This window comes from Limanda limanda, chromosome 14, assembly GCF_963576545.1.
Source record: "Limanda limanda chromosome 14, fLimLim1.1, whole genome shotgun sequence".
NCBI lineage: Eukaryota > Metazoa > Chordata > Actinopteri > Pleuronectiformes > Pleuronectidae > Limanda > Limanda limanda.
The window spans coordinates 8,486,692-8,503,851 of NC_083649.1; the positions used below are offsets into that span (position 1 = coordinate 8,486,692).

The 17,160-nt window shown below is 38.4% G+C and overlaps 4 protein-coding genes across 5 annotated transcripts; all 4 read left to right on the top strand.

The window, feature by feature from the left end:
* Nucleotides 1-1,356: 1,356 nt before the first annotated feature.
* Nucleotides 1,357-1,643, top strand: LOC133019997 (cytochrome c oxidase assembly factor 4 homolog, mitochondrial-like). Its single transcript, XM_061086596.1, has one exon. The coding sequence runs from the start codon at nt 1,382-1,384 to the stop codon at nt 1,631-1,633; it is 252 nt and encodes an 83-aa protein (XP_060942579.1). The 5' UTR covers nt 1,357-1,381; the 3' UTR covers nt 1,634-1,643.
* Nucleotides 1,644-2,556: 913 nt separating this feature from the next.
* LOC133019817 (olfactory receptor 2AT4-like) lies at nt 2,557-3,703 on the top strand. The gene is given in 2 exon segments (XM_061086388.1): nt 2,557-2,634; nt 2,637-3,703. Coding segments are annotated over 2 exon segments (1,053 nt in total). The 3' UTR covers nt 3,612-3,703.
* A 4,951-nt stretch (nt 3,704-8,654) lies between these two features.
* LOC133019632 (cytochrome c oxidase assembly factor 4 homolog, mitochondrial-like) lies at nt 8,655-11,781 on the top strand. Of its 2 annotated transcripts, none has more exons than XM_061086177.1 (2): nt 8,655-8,754; nt 11,247-11,781. In XM_061086177.1, the coding sequence occupies exon 2, from the start codon at nt 11,277-11,279 to the stop codon at nt 11,526-11,528; it is 252 nt and encodes an 83-aa protein (XP_060942160.1). In that variant the 5' UTR covers nt 8,655-8,754; nt 11,247-11,276; the 3' UTR covers nt 11,529-11,781. The 2 variants fall into 2 exon arrangements, with proteins under 2 accessions (XP_060942160.1, XP_060942161.1); XM_061086178.1 differs by having other exon boundaries at nt 11,250-11,781.
* A 904-nt stretch (nt 11,782-12,685) lies between these two features.
* LOC133019833 (olfactory receptor 51E2-like) lies at nt 12,686-13,667 on the top strand. The gene has a single exon (XM_061086404.1). The coding sequence runs from the start codon at nt 12,693-12,695 to the stop codon at nt 13,665-13,667; it is 975 nt and encodes a 324-aa protein (XP_060942387.1). The 5' UTR covers nt 12,686-12,692.
* Nucleotides 13,668-17,160: the final 3,493 nt, after the last annotated feature.

The following is a 17,160-nucleotide window of genomic DNA, read 5'->3' on the forward strand; positions in this document are numbered from 1 at the left end:
ACTTTAAAATAAAAGGGAATTAAAAAGATAAAGAAATCACATATATTGTTTTTTTTAATGCAGAACAGCAGAAAAGAAAGAAAATTATACAATTCAGACATTCATTGAATTATATCCTTTGTTTTCCATGGGAGGCCTGTAAAAAGTCCATTACAGTCATCCAGTCAACAAGGAGTTTGATGACCCACATCATTTTCCAGCATTTCTCTTTTTGATTTACCAAAGCACGAGGAGAAGCACATGCATATCTTTGCTTTTGAACATGAAAAATAAATCAACCCAACTGAACCGATGCCTCAGTGACTTTTTGTTAAGTTTATTTTGACAGAATTATCTTTTGACAATTGCCACTACAATGTCATATTAACATGTTCTACTGTTTCATAAAATCTGTTCTCTTTTTATTTAACATACATTTCAATATGTTTAAAATGTGTCTCTATATTGTATATGAGGCACTTTGAGCAAAATTTCCTGTATGAAAAGTGCTATACAACTAAAGTGTATTATTATTACTTCCGTTGCATCAGAAATCTGAGCTGCATAAGTTGATCACTCTATTGCATAATGTTCCCTGAGGATGCATTTAGAATTAAACAAGTCACATTGTGAGTGAAAACTTAACACGTCTAATGAGCTCAATTTGTGTTGATATCACTTGAGAGTTTGTTAATGACCTTGTCTTTCACAAACAAACCTTTTACTGTATAAACTTCTGACTAATTTGTTTTGCCTCAACTCTTTTTTTAAAGAATAGTAAAAAGCGATTGAGGCTTATTATATCAACAGCTCAACTATTTCATCACCACATTTATCTTTCGATTTAAACTTATTTGCAAGTTATTTGCATCTTAACTGTGTATGATGTCATGGAATAAAACTATAAACTTGGGTAACATTGAAATACACAAGTGCACTTTAAATATCTTCAAACTTTACTTACACACCAAACTAGTGTTGCATAATGAAATCGTACAAATTTATATTCACAAATGATATAACTATCAATAAAACAAAGCCAATTTTACACAAAAGCAAGTAATTCAAGAGAGATATAAATAGTTTTAGATCACATATAAATTATAAATTCCTCCAAAAAGATAAGACAATCTGATTAAACCTGAGATGTAGCATGAACTTCCTGATAGAAAATGGCAGTGTCTCATTAAGAGTCCTTATCCCTCAATATAATCTCAAAAAGAGTTTTACAAGATTTATAGATGAATTCCAATGCTAAGAGAACAGCAAAGACTTTGTGAAGGATCAGCAACAAGGTTGTGTACTTGTTTTGTGGTTGTTGATAAAACCGATCTATCACGACTTTATATGTAACATGGTGTGTTTTCCTCAGCAGTGGCCTGAAACCACACGCTGAAGCAGAATGGCGTCCCCTTCACCCCATGACCGCAGCCGGAATGATGACGAGGACGACCCGGTGGATCGGATGATATCCCAGACTGGATGTGCCGAGGTGCACTACGCTGTGCAGGAGTGCATGGCTGAGCACCAGGACTGGCGAGTGTGCCAGAGCCAGGTCCAGACTTTCAAGGACTGCATGATGGATTTCCAAAAAGCCCGGAAAGAACGGCTGATGAAGCAGCGGCCAATGTCCACTGAGGCTGCTTCCAACTGAACTCGCCAAACCACACACACACACACACACACACACACACACACACACACACACACACACACACACACGTTTTGAATGAACCTCTACTGATATGAAAGAAAGAAACACTTTCACTTCTGGCTTGGTGACCTGAGGCTTGAGTGTATATCCTCAGTCAGGTATGGTGAGGACACATTACATTGCTATTGCAAACTCAACTTCAAAAATATTCTGCAACAAAATGTGGGGCTATCAAAAATATCTGATATTTATTTGTATATTAACTATAATATGTATTTAAATATAAGACAAGATAAGGTAATCTCTTATTAGTCCCACAGTTGGTAAATTCTCAGTATTCCAACATGAACACGAGCAGAAGGTTTCCATGTTGGTCACACTCACCAAAGGAAATCACAATGTTTGTGAACATGCTGGAACAATAAGGTTTTTTTCTTAAAGTACAATGATGCTTGTTTAGACGGAGGTTTTGTGAGTCTAACTCATCTGTCACTAAAACATCCAAGTATTATATCAGCTCACATACCTTATTTTATTTTGATAAGTTTGCATGTTTTGAAAGTGGCGTCATGAGACGCTCAAACTCACTTTGTATCATTCAGAGCAATAATTGGATGTTTATTTTGAGCACCAGAGAAGTTCAGTCGGAGCGAACAACAACCTGCTCTCCATGGATCAAAGTAACCTCAATAATAAGAGTTTTGTCTCAGGAGATCAATGAGAACATAATATATCTTCCACTGTTCCCTCGTCAGATGTATTCGCGTGCGGATGAAGCATCAGACAGAGTTGCTTCTGCACAATCCTTTAATTTTCAGCATCAGGTATTGAGTAGTCAGATTTCTATTTTTCTGCTTTTGCATGTATGTTATGAATATATTCAAATGTATCCATGGGTGTATTGAGGTCTAATGTAGAATAAGATGTTTATGTCCTTGTTCTTTAGACTGAAGAGCCTTCACACAGAGGCCGACCTCCAGCACTCAGCCTCTGGAACTCAAATATGTCTTTTCCCAGGACTGTTTTAAACGACTCTGTCATCGTTCATCCTCCAGGCTTCTACATCATTGGATTTTTGAAGATTCCCTCAGTCAACATTTACTTCATCTTTCTGGCTTTTGTCTACGTGGTCACGGTTCTCTTCAACAGTTTGTTGATCTATGTAGTTGTCTCTAATCGTTGCTTACACACTCCAAAGTTTCTGGCTGTGGTCAACCTGGCAGTGATCGATTTGATCACGAACACGTGCACGATTCCCAGCATGATAAAGGTATTTCTCATGAAGGATAACTTCATCCCATTCAACCTATGTTTTGTACAAATGTTTGTGTATTACACCAGTGTCTCATTGGAGTCGTACGCTCTTGCTATACTTGCTTATGACCGGTTGATTGCAATATGTTTCCCTTTGCGTCAGAACTCGATCAACACAATACGAAACATGTCTTGTGTTGTCGGCCTGACGTGGTGTGTTGCTCTGGGAGTGATGGCATTTGCAGTCATTATAATGACCCGACTGTCTTTCTGCGGATCAGTCACTGTGTTCAGCTACTTCTGTGACTATGCACCTGTGTTCAGACTCGCCTGTAATGACTACACCATGCAATGGTCTGCAGCTTCTGGCATGAGTTTTCTGAACCTCATAATACCCTTGACCTTTATTTTTCTGTCTTACCTCAGCATCCTGGTGACAGTGTTCAGGATGAAATCTTTAGGAGGTCGATTCAAAGCTTTGGCCACGTGTGTTGAACATTTAATCCTTGTTACTATATTTTACATTCCTCTACTTGTCATTTTCATGATTGGGTTTTTTGTGAGAGTTATTGAGCCGGACCAGCGTGTGCTCAGTCTGTCTCTGGCCACCTGCATCCCCCCCTGCGTGAATCCTATTGTATATTCATTGAAAACTAAAGAGATAAAAGTCAGAGCACTGGCACTGATCAGAAAAAATAAAATCAGCACACTACAAAACAACTAATATTGGAGGGTCATCAAAACACAGCAATGATTTGGGATTAATGTTTTAAAGCGTATAAACTGTTTAATCTCATGATAATAATTAATCACAACTTCAGCATGAAATTATGCAAACACATTATTTTTGCTGTGTCAGGTTATCTGATTAATTTCTAAATGTGTAATTGTTTCATTTTACTACTGTTGTGAAACATCAGGCTGAATAATATTTAAACTGTCTTTGTTTCCCAACATATCTGACTTATTACTGTGTAGATGTGATTTAACTGTTGATAAAACATAATTTTATCAAAAGAATAATTTTGTTCATCAGTTATGCATCAGTAATTGCACCGACTATACTCTGTGGCTGAGGGAGCGGTCGGCGGTTCGATCCCATATCCCCCTCTGCCTATACAAATAAAGTGTATTATTATGACTTCTGTTGTATCAGAAACCTGAGCTGCAGAAGTTGCAAACATAATTTTCAAAGGTTAAGTTGATCACTCTATTGCATAATGTTCCCTGAGGAAGCATTTAGAATTAAACAGGTCACATAGTGAGTGAAAACTAAACATGTCTAATGAGCTCAATTTGTGTTGATATCAATGGAGAGTTTTGGTTAATGACCTTGTCTTTAACAAACAAACCTTTTACTGTATAAACTTCAGACGAATTAGTCTCAGTTGTACCCACTAGTGATAAAAACAATTAAAATATACAGAGATACATGTGGGTGCAGACTTACTTTGATTTTGAGAGGCTGCCATTTAATTTAAGTTACACACTTTCTCAGAGTCTGAAGACAAAGGCAAATTTCCTCTGGCTACTTTAGTTAGTTTATCTACATGTCAGACTCAACGTCTTTATTTTCCTAGTTTTAACGAACATAAAGAACAAAATGTTTAAGTTGAGTCCTGGAGGCCTGTGTTCTCAGTGTGGTGAAATTGACCGTTGGATCGACCTAATCTTAAAATACATTTTCTGATGAGGAACAACTAAAGCACACACACAAATCTCTGCAAGTACCTCAGTTAACAACAATAACTGCACCTTATTTTGTCATCTATACACTGTATATAAAGTCATTTTGAGTAACAAAAGCCTGTTCAGGTGTGTCTGCTATCATAGCAACATTGCCCTTTTGGAAGTAAGCTTTTTGCTACTACTGCCATTGTCTACATCTGCAACCTCCTTAGTGCTATATCCAACAGAAATAGCAATGTCCCTTACCTGCTTATTCATACCGAACAATATGAGTTCCTCTCCCGCTTGGTTGTCCTCCTTTTCCTTAGAGTGTGAGAAAATGGTAGGCACTGCGGTGTCCTTCAGATGAGCCCTTCCCTAAAAAAAGTAACATAAAATGATTATGTTATTGCGCACTAACTGTAAATTGATTTTTTTTAAAAAGGCTTGTGTGTTAAAGTTCTGTAGATGAAAAAATTGTCGTTGCTACGTAATATTAATAATTACTTACAAAGATTACTGAGACTCACTTTGGCTGTGTCACTTGGAGAAACAAAATGTCACAAACATTATGGTATGTGGGCAAATAAAAAGATTGTTACAGGATCTTTCCATTACATGCTATGAAATGTGAAAATTGGCAAAGAAAAAAGTTATCTTGTTGCTTTATTGGTAAAGTCTTCATTTCATCATTTGCATTAGGGGGACATTAAATGTATTGTAATGTTATGCAATAAATATGTTGTATTATGATCAACAACGGTGATGGTGGACCATGATCGTAGTGGCAGCCGATCGTGGACTATTACAGTAAGACTGCTTGATATACAATATGGCTACACAGATACTCTACCATTACTGACAATAACTCCTCAATTCATGCACTTTCCATTAAGCTACAAACTGTTTATTCTGATCAATGTTGTAAATACTCTTATTTTGCTGATGTTCTCCTTTACACATGACATCTATTGCACTTCTGCCCGTCCTGGGAGCGGGATCCCTCACATGTGGCTGCCTCTGAGGTTTCTACGTTCTTTTTCCCCTTAGTTTTTTTGGGGTAGTTTTGCCTTACTCGGGGTAAGAGCAGATGATTTCACACCCTGTTAAGCCCTATGGGACAAATTGTGATTTCTTTATATGGTCTATAGAAATAAAATGTGATTGATTGACTTGATTGATTAATCAATTTAAACTATAAGTTATCAAGACATTTCTGTGTACCTTCATGTCCATGCTAAAGCGTTGTCTCTCAAAATGTTCACTGCAGAGACGAGAATTCTTCTGCGGAGTCCAGTTCTGTCTCCTCATATTGAGCATCCACAGGTCTCGCCTCCCAGGATCACCTTGAGGAAATCTACAGACATAAAAAACAACATAAAATAATATATCTGTTAGGTTACCTTCTTCATACTTATTTATATGCCAACAATAAAATGTCAATAACCTTACTCTTTATAGATCACAGTTCACATAATCCATTTGTTACATTCCCTCTTTTTGGGTTATTATGGCCCTATTTCTTACACTTATATTTGAAGTTATTTCATAATGAAATAGTTACTATTTCATTGCATATTCAGGTGACATAAGTTTAATATGAAGTGAGTGTGAAAGTGGACAAATAAAGAATGAATGCAACGAATGCAACAGACAAACCTTGTATTCACTGAAACCACACATAACGACACATCAAGCTAAACAAATATTATATAGATATTAAGTATATACACATTATAATTATATATTATTAGTAAACATAATAATCATTACTACTTTATACCCTTTCCAGCTGTAAATAGAATTAACATTATCAAATAGGGTTAGCCTCAATCACAAACTCCAGCCAAAAAGTTAATATAGGGCAACATTTAAGTGGTTATTCCTTTGGCCACGCTTTCATTTGACATTAATAACTTTATATGACCACAACTTTAACCCTCACATTGTGTAACTTATTCTCCACAATTCTTCATTCAAACACTTATATGTTTAGCAGGAGAACCGGTTTAATGTGACTGCCCGTTACTCATTAGCAGGTGTTGCTCACCGGCTAACACAAGCTAATTAGCTTTAGCTCAACATAAGCTAACAAGCTAGGCACAGTGAGCAACCACAGAGCTGCCAACTTTTCAAAAAACCTTGGAGTGAGATTTTGTCGGGGGTGACCAAATTTTGCCGCGCACGCAGCCACACACGTTGGTGGCTCAAATATCAGGGAATTGGAATTAATTTGGCGTTGTACCCATGTTCTGCATTCTGGTGGTTTGTGGGGCCCAAAGTCGTTGATAGGGGCGGCCTACTGGAGATGGACAACATTGGTTACATTCTGTGAAGCAAAGACATAGCTGAAGGTCCACCCCCAGAAAATTTTGGTTTAAGTAGATGTTATTTCCTGCATTCTAGTGGATTTTTGGGTGGTATGCTAAAGATGTGCAATACCTGAACTTATTCTGATTCATGACTTGTAGGGCCTTCTAGACTTGAGCTGAACATTCAACCAGAAAACTATTGTTGTGCCTCAATGACTGTCTGTGTACCACAATATAACCTAATAAATAGACCTGTGTTTAAGATTTGACCAAGGTAGGTTGATTGACATTTTGATTCTTAACTGAAACCTAACCTATATTGTTAATAGTGCTGTCAAACGATTAAAATATTTAATCACGATTAATCGCATTTATGTCATAGTTAAATCAAAATTAATCGCAAATTTTCATCTATTCTAAATGTTCCTTCATTTATTTTTTTTCCAGAATTTTTTTTTCATTTTAATGCTCTTATCAAGATGGAAAAGTGGATTGGCTTGCTTTATGCAAACGTTTTATTTTATTGAAAATACAACATTGCCAAACAGGGCGGTACAAAATCAAATTATAAAGTGCACATTTCAGGTAAACAAGGACTCAGCCTATAGTGCAGTTAAACCATGGCTTAATGTTATTTTTTCAAGTTTGCTGTGAACATAGAGGTCAGGCCTCTTATTTCAGAAACAATGAACTGTAACAGTTAGGTTACCAATAAAAGGTTAGCCTACTACCTCTTTGCTTTCAGCCAGCTACTCAAACAGACAAGCAACAAAATAACAAACAAACAAAATACACAGGCAAGTGTTAGCCTACTTTGAAATAAATTAAACACAGAACTTTGTAGGCCTATTTGAGTCCTCCCCATATTTGTGGAAAATGTATGAAATAAGAAGTACCCTATTTTTAAATAAATAAAAACATATAGCTGCAGCCTAATAGCTTAAAAATATATATTTTAGTTGGCGAAATATTAAAACAAAAAGCGAGAGCAGGTCAGACTGACGTTCACTCACGTTCGGAGCGGGGGGCGGAGCCCCCGTACGAGTGCGCTATCTGGGAGCACACACACACACACTTTTGTGGATGTGTGGCGTGAGTGCGTGTGAAAACATGCAAAAGCGTGTGTCACACGGCGAAAGCGTGAGAGTTGGCAGCTCTGCAACCATACCTGCTAATTAGTGCTAAGGTTCTAATATAAAAATGAAATAAAAATATATATTCACTCACCGGATGAACTGGAGGTTCTTAGACGGTCTGTTGGTGCAATTAACTGAACTGAAGCCATGAAGAAGTCGAGTGCAGCAACTCCAATCAGCCTGCTAGCATGCAGGCTATGCTAATCGATAGGGGCGTGGTCTCCTGAGTGACACCTGTGCACAGTCCGTGGACGCTGCCACAGTTGTCACTCAAGAGACCACGCCCCCCGATTACACCTGATTTCAAACCTCTGTATAACTTATAACCAGTGAGTTATAAATAAAATCGCCCCCCATAGATTTGTCATGAAGGAAGAACTTAGTGGTTAAGTCTAAAACCGTTTTCTGAACCAGGCTGTAAACAAGTAAAATCCTACTCCAAAGTCTGGCTGTTTAACATGGGAGTCAATGGGAGCCAGCCTCAAGTGAACTGCAGCTTGTTGCACTTCCGCATCGGCTCCATCGCTTATTAATTAGCAGCGCGTTGTGCTCTCTCGGCCGCCGTAGTTCTCTGCACACAGCGGAACTCTTACCCGGGTGTCCGTCGGAGGTATTTTCCGGTTGCACTGTGGTCCGCCGTTCTAACGTGTCCCCCTTTAACACGGTGGAGTCGTGCATGTTGTTGTGAGTTGAAGTGTGTTAGCGGACGGACCCGTCGACACAGAGACTGATTCAGCTTCTCAGGACTGTGGTGAGAAATGGGAACATTTGTTTATTATATTTATTTGCATTTCAAAGATTTGCTGCTGCTGTTGGACACAGATTGAAGCAAATATATTAACTGTTACACTTCCTGTTTTCAAAATCACCATCAGAATAGCATCAGTGTTGTAACCTGACAGTGAAAGTTCTGTGGCCCTGAAGGTCAGAAATCCATATTCTGAAGTTAGTTTCTAATTTGTCTGCAAAATATTGTTCTTTGTGAAATGTTGTTTTCACCCTCAGGGCCACCGTAGCCACGCCCCTCTTTGTGTAATACATTAGGGAACAAATGTTTGGTCTAAATCCAGTTTTGTGTTATTTTCTTTAAGTAGAGTAAAAATGAGAACACACATCTACGCAAATAAAACATTTGTTTTGCCTCAATTCTTTATTTAAATTATCACATTTTTCTTTCTATTTAAACGATGTCGTGGAATAAAACTATCTAGTAACGTAACATTGAAATACACAAATGCACTATAAATATCTTCAGACTTTACTTACACACCAAACTAATGTTGCATAATGATGTCGTACAAATTTATATTCACAAGTGATATAACTATCAATAAAACCAAACAAATTTTCCACAAAAGCAAGTAGTTAAAGAAAGGTATAGATAGGAAAGTTTTAGATCACACATAATTATAAATTCCTCACAATCTGATTAAACCTGAGATATAGCATGAACTTCCTGATAGAAAATGGCAGTGTCTCATTAAGAGTCCTAATCCCTAGAATCCAAAGACTTTGTGAAGGATTGGCTACAAGGTTGTGTAGTTGTTTTGTGGTTGTTGATAAAACCAAACTATCACAACTTTGTATGTAACATGGTGTGTTTTCCCTAACAACAAACTGGGAACTTTTTGAGGATGAAATTTGCCTTTGTCTTCAGACTCTTAGAAAGTTTAGGTGTAACTTAATTTAAATGGCAGCTTCACAAAAACCAAAAAAAATTTGCTCCCAGATGTATCTCTGTATATTTGAATTGTTTTTATCACTAGTGGGTAAAAGTGAGACAAATTAGTCTGAATTGTATACAGTAAAAGGTTTGTTTGTTAAAGACAAGGTCATTAACCAAAACTCTCCAGTGATATCAACACAAATTTAGCTCATAAGACGTGTTTAAATAAAATGTACTTTAAAAGAAAAGGGAATTAAAAAGATAAAGAAATCACATATATTGTTTTTTTTAATGCAGAAAAGCAGAAAAGAAAGAAAGTGATAAAATTCACAGACATTCACTGAATTATATCCTTTGTTTTCCATGGGAGGCCTGTAAAAAGTCCATTACAGTCATCCAGTCAACAAGGAGTTTGATGACCCACATCATTTTCCAGCATTTCTCTTTTTGATTTACCAAAGCACGAGGAGAAGCACATGCATATCTTTGCTTTTGAACATGAAAAATAAATCAACCGAACTGAACTGATGGCTCAGTGACTTTTTGTTAAGTTTATTTTGACAGAATTATCTTTTGACAATAGCCACTACAGTGTCATTTTAACATGTTCTACTGTTTCATAAAATCTGTTCTCTTTTTATTTGAATATGTTTAACATTTGTCTCTATATTGTATCTGAAGCACTTTGAGCAAAATTTCCTGTATGAAAAGTGCTATACAACTAAAGTGTATTATTATTACTTCCGTTGCATCAGAAATCTGAGCTGCATAAGTTGTTCGATACTCTATTGCATAATGTTCCCTGAGGATGCATTTAGAATTAAACAAGTCACATTGTGAGTGAAAACTTAACACCTCTAATGAGCTCAATTTGTGTTGATATCACTTGAGAGTTTGTTAATGACCTTGTCTTTCACAAACAAACATTTTACTGTATAAACTTCTGACTAATTTGTTTTGCCTCAACTCTTTTTTAAAGAATAGTAAAAAGCGATTGAGGCTTATGTCAACAGCTCAACTATTTCATCGACACATTTATCTTTCGATTTAAACTTTTTTGCAAGTTATATTTGTATCTTAACTGTGTTTCATGTCATGGAATAAAACTATCAAGTTGGGTAACATTGAAATACAGAAGTGCACTTTAAATATCTTCAAACTTTACTTACACACCAAACTAGTGTTGCATAATGATGTCGTACAGATTTATATTCACTAATGATATAACTATCACTAAAACAAAGCCAATTTTTCACAAAAGCAAGTAATTCAAGAAAGATATAAATAGTTTTAGATCACATATAAATTATAAATTCCTCCAAAAATATAAGACAACCTGATTAAACCTGAGATGTAGCTTGAACTTCCTGATAGAAAATGGCAGTGTCTCATTAAGAGTCCTAATCCCTCAATATAATCTCAAAAAGAGTTTTACAATATTTAAAGATGAATTCCAATGCTAAGAGAACAGCAAAGACTTTGTGAAGGATCAGCAACAAGGTTGTGTACTTGTTTTGTGGTTGTTGATAAAACCGATCTATCACAACTTTATATCTAACATGGTGTGTTTTCCTCAGCAGTGGCCTGAAACCACACGCCTGTGCAGAATGGCGTCCCCTTCACCCCACGACCGCAGCCGGAATGATGACGAGGACGACCCGGTGGATCGGATGATATCCCGGACTGGATGTGCCGAGGTGCACTACGCTGTGCAGGAGTGCATGGCTGAGCACCAGGACTGGCGAGTGTGCCAGAGCCAGGTCCAGACTTTCAAGGACTGCATGATGGATTTCCAAAAAGCCCGGAAAGAACAGCTGATGAAGCAGCGGCCAATGTCCACTGAGTCTGCTTCCAACTGAACTCACCAAAACACACACACACACACTTTTTGAATGAAAAGACTGCCCCGTTTTTTTGTTGTTTTTTGGAGAGTTGAACGATATATATGATTTGTTGATCACACCATACTGATTTATTTAAATCTAAATTAGTGTATGTGCATTTTGGAAGAAGGTAATTTTTCAATTATGTACTGCGCTCATAACATATCTTGGTCAGAACAGCTACAAATATTATTTTTGTGTTTACGAATGGACAACATAAATTATTAAAAATAAGACTACTTGTTATTTAATGTATTTGTGTGGTGTCAAGTGAAACTTAGATCACCTCTACTGATATGAAAGAAAGAAACACTTTCACTTCTGGCTTGGTGACCTGAGGCCTGAGTGTATGTCCTCAGTCAGGTATGTTTAGGACAAAAATATCTGATATTTATTTGTATTTACTATAATATGTATTTAAATATAAGGCACAATAAGGTAATCCCTTATTAGTCCCACAGTAATTGTTCAGTATTCCAACATGAGAAAAAGAGAAGGTTTCCAGGTTGGTCACACTCGCCAAAGGAAATCACAGTGTTTTTGAACCTGCTGGAACAATAAGGTTTTTTTCTTAAAGTACAATGATGCTTGTTTAGACGAAGGTTTTGTGAGTCTGATTCATCTGTCACTAAAACATCCAAGTATTATATCAGCTCACGTACCTTATTTTATTTTGATAAGTTTGCATGTTTTTGAAAGTGGCGTCATGAGATGCTCCAACTCACTTTGTCTCATTCAGAGCAATAATTGGATGTTTATTTTGAGCACCAGAGAAGTTCAGTCGGAGCGAACAACAACCTGCTCTCCATGGATCAAAGTTACCTCAATAATAAAAGTTTTATCTCAGGAGATCGATGAGAACATAATATATCTTCCACTGTTCCCTGGTCAGATGTATTCGCGTGCGGATGAAGCATCAGACAGAGCTGCTGCTGCACAATCCTTTAATTTACAGCATCAGGTATGGAGTAGTCAGATTTGTATTTTTCTGCTTTTGCATGTATGTTATGAATATATTCAAATGCTTCCATGGGTGTATTGAGGTCTAATGTAGAATAAGATGTTAATGTCCTTGTATTTTAGACTGAAGAGCCTTCACACAGAGGCCGACCTCCAGCACTCAGCCTCTGGAGCTCAAATATGTCTTTTCCCAGGACTGTTTTAAACGACTCTGTCATCGTTCATCCTCCAGGCTTCTACATCATTGGATTATTGAAGATTCCCTCCGTCAACGTCTACTTCATCTTTCTGGCTTTTGTCTACGTGGTCACGGTTCTCTTCAACAGTTTGTTGATCTATGTAGTTGTCTCTAATCGTTGCTTACACACTCCAAAGTTTCTGGCTGTGGTCAACCTGGCAGTGATCGATTTGATCCTGAACACGTGCACGATTCCCAGCATGATAAAGATATTTCTCTTTAAGGATAACTTCATTCCATTCGACCTATGTTTTGTACAAATGTTCGTGTATTATACCAGTGTCTCATTGGAGTCGTACGCTCTTGCTATACTTGCTTATGACCGGTTGATTGCAATATGTTTCCCTCTGCGTCAGAACTCGATCAACACAATACGAAGCATGTCTTGTGTTGTCGGCCTGACGTGGTGTCTTGGTCTGGGAGTGATGGCATTTCCAATCATTATAATGACCCGACTGTCTTTCTGCAGATCAGTCACTGTGTTCAGCTACTTCTGTGACTATGCACCTGTGTTCAGACTTGCCTGTAATGACTACACCATGCAATGGTCTGCAGCTTCTGGCATGACTTTTATGTGCCTTGGACTACCCTTGATCTTTATTTTTCTATCTTACCTCAGCATCCTGCTGACAGTGTTCAGGATGAAATCTTTAGGAAGTCGATTCAAAGCTTTGGCCACGTGTGTTGAACATTTAATCCTTGTTACTATATTTTACATTCCTCTACTGGTCATTTTCATGATTGGGTTTTTTGGGAGAGTCGTTGAGCCGAACCAGCGTGTGCTCAGTCTGTCTCTTGCCTCCTGCATCCCCCCCTGCGTGAATCCTATTGTATATTCATTGAAAACTAAAGAGATAAAAGTCAGAGCACTGGCACTGATCAGAAAACATAAAATCAGCACACTACAAAAAGACTAATCTTGGAGGGTCAACAAATCCCAGCAATAATTTTGGATTAATAGTTTAAAGCCTGATATAATGTGTAATCTTATGACAAATAATAATCACAACTTTAGCATGAAATAATGCAAACATATTATTTTTGCTCTGAGGAGTTAACTGATGAATTTATAAATGTTTAATTGTTTAATTTTACGACTGTTGTGTAACATCAAGCTCAATAATATTTAAACTGTCTTTTGTTTCCCCACATATCTGACTTTTTACTGTGTAGATGTGATATAACTGTTGATAAAACATAATTTTATCAAAAGAATAATTTTGTTCATCCGTAATGTTTCACATTGATTGCACCCCATGTACTCTGTGGCTGAGGGGGTACAGGGGTCGGCGGTTTGATCCCAAATCCCCCTCTGCCTGCCAAAGTGTCAGGCTCAGGTTCTGTTCCTCACACACACACACACACACACACACACACACACACACACACACACACACACACACACAAACACACGCACACACACACTCTAAAGATGGTTTGGGGCAGACTCACCCTGCGAGGAAACTCCCTTCATGTCATTATAAAATCTTTTCATTCATTTTGCAGGTTTGTCACATTTCAAACCACTGCAGAGTTTAACTGATGAGACATTTTACTGATAAAACTGAACAAGGTTGATGAATCATTAGTTCAGACATTAGGTGTTAGATAATAATACAAATATTAATAATAATAATCTTTATTTATAGAGCACTTGTCAATGCATATGTTCCAAAGTCAGCAAGTTAAAAACAGAATCGTCATGAAACATCAGGTTTAGAAGAAACAGGTCAAATTAATAAGTGTATAAATACCAGTGCCGTGTAAAAATGTTCAGAAAAATAAATTCAGAGTCAAGACGCATTTAAAATCAGGAAATGCTCTCCGATGTAATTCATGAAAAGACATATGTGACCATTTTTGATTCACCAACTTAATGTCTGAAACATATTTTGCTCAAGCAGCCCTCCTCAGATTGACCTGTTTTGAGTGCTTTAATACTTGAACCATGATGGATGTAGCAAATTCGATTTTATTATCATTATTATTTTAAATATTGGTATTTGAAGAAGCAGAAGAAGACTTTGACTTTTGAATAACTTTAATTTTGACACATTGTCAAAACAAATCTTAATTATTCAATTATGTGAAAAGAAAGGATAAATCCTTTCATGCATACACACACACATCATACACCAACCCTAGAGTTACAAGATGTTCTGCTAAAAATTTAAAACCAGAGTCTGGTTGTCCCCCAGTGAGCACAAGACCTGTCCAACACCCCCCACAGCCCTGAAACCCTCCAAATTGTCCGTCAGTGTGAAGTATGCATGTGTGATCTTCAGCCGGCCTGCCAACAAACCCCTCAGACAGCGCAGTGGATCGGTCCAGCCTCTCCCAGCCATTTTGTTCTTCCAACTTATCCAAGTCGCTGGTACACAATACGATTGGACAGCACATAAAAGAGAGACGGGTCTCCAGTTTTCCAGCAGGGTTAGATCCCCTTTTTTTGGCAAGATGGATATGACAGCCCGTCTGCAGGAGGCTGGAAGAAGTCCTTTCCCAAACGACTCATTCAATCGGTCCAGCAGGTCCTGTCCCATAATATTCCAGAAATGTTGTAAAAAATCTGCCGGTAATCCGTCAAACCCTGGTGCCTTGCCTGCAGCCATCCGTGACACTGCAGTGGTCAGCTCCTCAAGAGTGATGTTGGAGCTCAGGGTGTCTCACTCACCTGGACTCAGCGGTGGGAAGTCGTGCAACAACTCGGCAACAGTTTCCCTGTCACAATCCTCTGCCCCAAACAGGTCGGTATATAAATCCACAGCGTGTTTCCTCATCTCGGTTGGTTCCGATGTTAGATTCCCACCCGGCAGCCGGAGACACATCATCTGCTTCCCCTGGGTCACGGATCTCTCCAGGTTAAAAAAGAAGGTGGTCAGTGCGTCTATGTCCCTTAATTGTTGGAAACGACCTCGGACCAGAGCTCCTTTGGCCTTCTCCTGGAGAAAGGAGTTCAGTTGTTGTCTTTTCACTATTAATTGCTCTGTGTTAGTAGATACACTCTCCAACTCCTTTATATCTGCCCCTAGCTGCTCCTTTGCTCTCTTAATGCTTTCGGTAGAGTAGGAAGTGTACTGCTGGCAGAACACCCTGATTTGACCTTTGCCAACCTTCGACCACTGATTCAGGAAGTGAAAAGACCCTTTCTTGGATCCCCAGTTGGCCTTGTGAGCACTTCTACCCCCGTTTATATTTAGTGAGACTTCCCCTAATGCAATGTGAGGATAAAGAATACAACATGAAAAGACAAAAAGGTATACACAGCAGAAAGAATAAAACCAGTGTTGAATGATCATGGTCAGTTCTATTTACAACTTTTCATTCTCTTAGATTTGATCTTACATGGGAGACCTTTCCTTGCCACAGTCACGTGCTTCCTGAGCCTGTACCTTCTCTTCCCATCCAGGAGGTCTGTCCCTACCACTTTCTGGAAGTGTCAGGGGTGAGGTGTCAGGGGTGAGGTGGAGCAGTAGGACCCAGACGCATAGTATAATCAAGGATTGAGTCTTTAATGAACAAAGTCTTTAAGGGACAAAACAAAACAAACACTAAAGGGAGAAACTGGATAAACACTAACGGGGGAAAGCTGGAGAAACAAAATTACAAGGAAGAAAACACAGGAAGCTTACTGTTGTAAGTGCAGAGAAAAGCCTACCTGCACTAATCCCATAGGGGGAGGTATTGTTGGGGTGAAGGTATAAGACACGGGGTTAGAGAGACGATACCAGAGAAGAAGTGCGGCCCGTGGCTATGCTATGTCGGTGTGCAGTGAGTAATAAACAAACGTTTAAACAAACCATCGTGTGGTCGTGAGGATATTACAATTCGTGACGAGGATCAAAGCAAGAATTCAAAAGGGGAAAAAAAGAAAACTGCAAGTGTGGCAGACTGGTCGGTGGAGTCAGACGAGGAGGACAAAACCTCCGAACTACAAAGAAAGAAAACTGCAAGTGTGTCGGACTTGTCGATTGATTCAGACGGGGAGTAAAAACCACAAAGACGAACGAGGATGTCGGTGATCGGAACGGTAACTCCTTTCGATGTTGCGTCTCAGTCGTGGGAAGAGTATGCAGAGATTGTGGAGTGGATGCAGCCACTTATAGTTTATTGCGAAGTTAAGTTAGCCCACAGGCACCCAAGAAGAAAACATATGATCAGCTCACGACTATTCTGAAGGCTCATTACAACCCGACACCGAGTGAAATCGTGCAAAGATTTTAGTTCACGCATACGGAAGAGCAGTGAGTCTATAGCGGAATATGTGGCGGCATTGAGAAGATTGGCCCAACATTGTGTATACGAAGATTCACTGCCACAAATGCTGAGAGACAGATTGGTGTGCGGAGTGAACAACAATAGAAGCAACGTAGACTATTGTCTGAAGTGGGCTTGACTTTTGATAGGGCC

What these genes read in the sequence shown, in the direction of transcription:
- LOC133019997 (XM_061086596.1), top strand. Translation starts at nt 1,382, where the DNA reads ATGGCGTCCCCTTCACCCCATGACCGCAGCCGGAATGATGACGAGGAC.
- LOC133019632 (XM_061086177.1), top strand. Translation starts at nt 11,277, where the DNA reads ATGGCGTCCCCTTCACCCCACGACCGCAGCCGGAATGATGACGAGGAC.
- LOC133019833 (XM_061086404.1), top strand. Translation starts at nt 12,693, where the DNA reads ATGTCTTTTCCCAGGACTGTTTTAAACGACTCTGTCATCGTTCATCCT.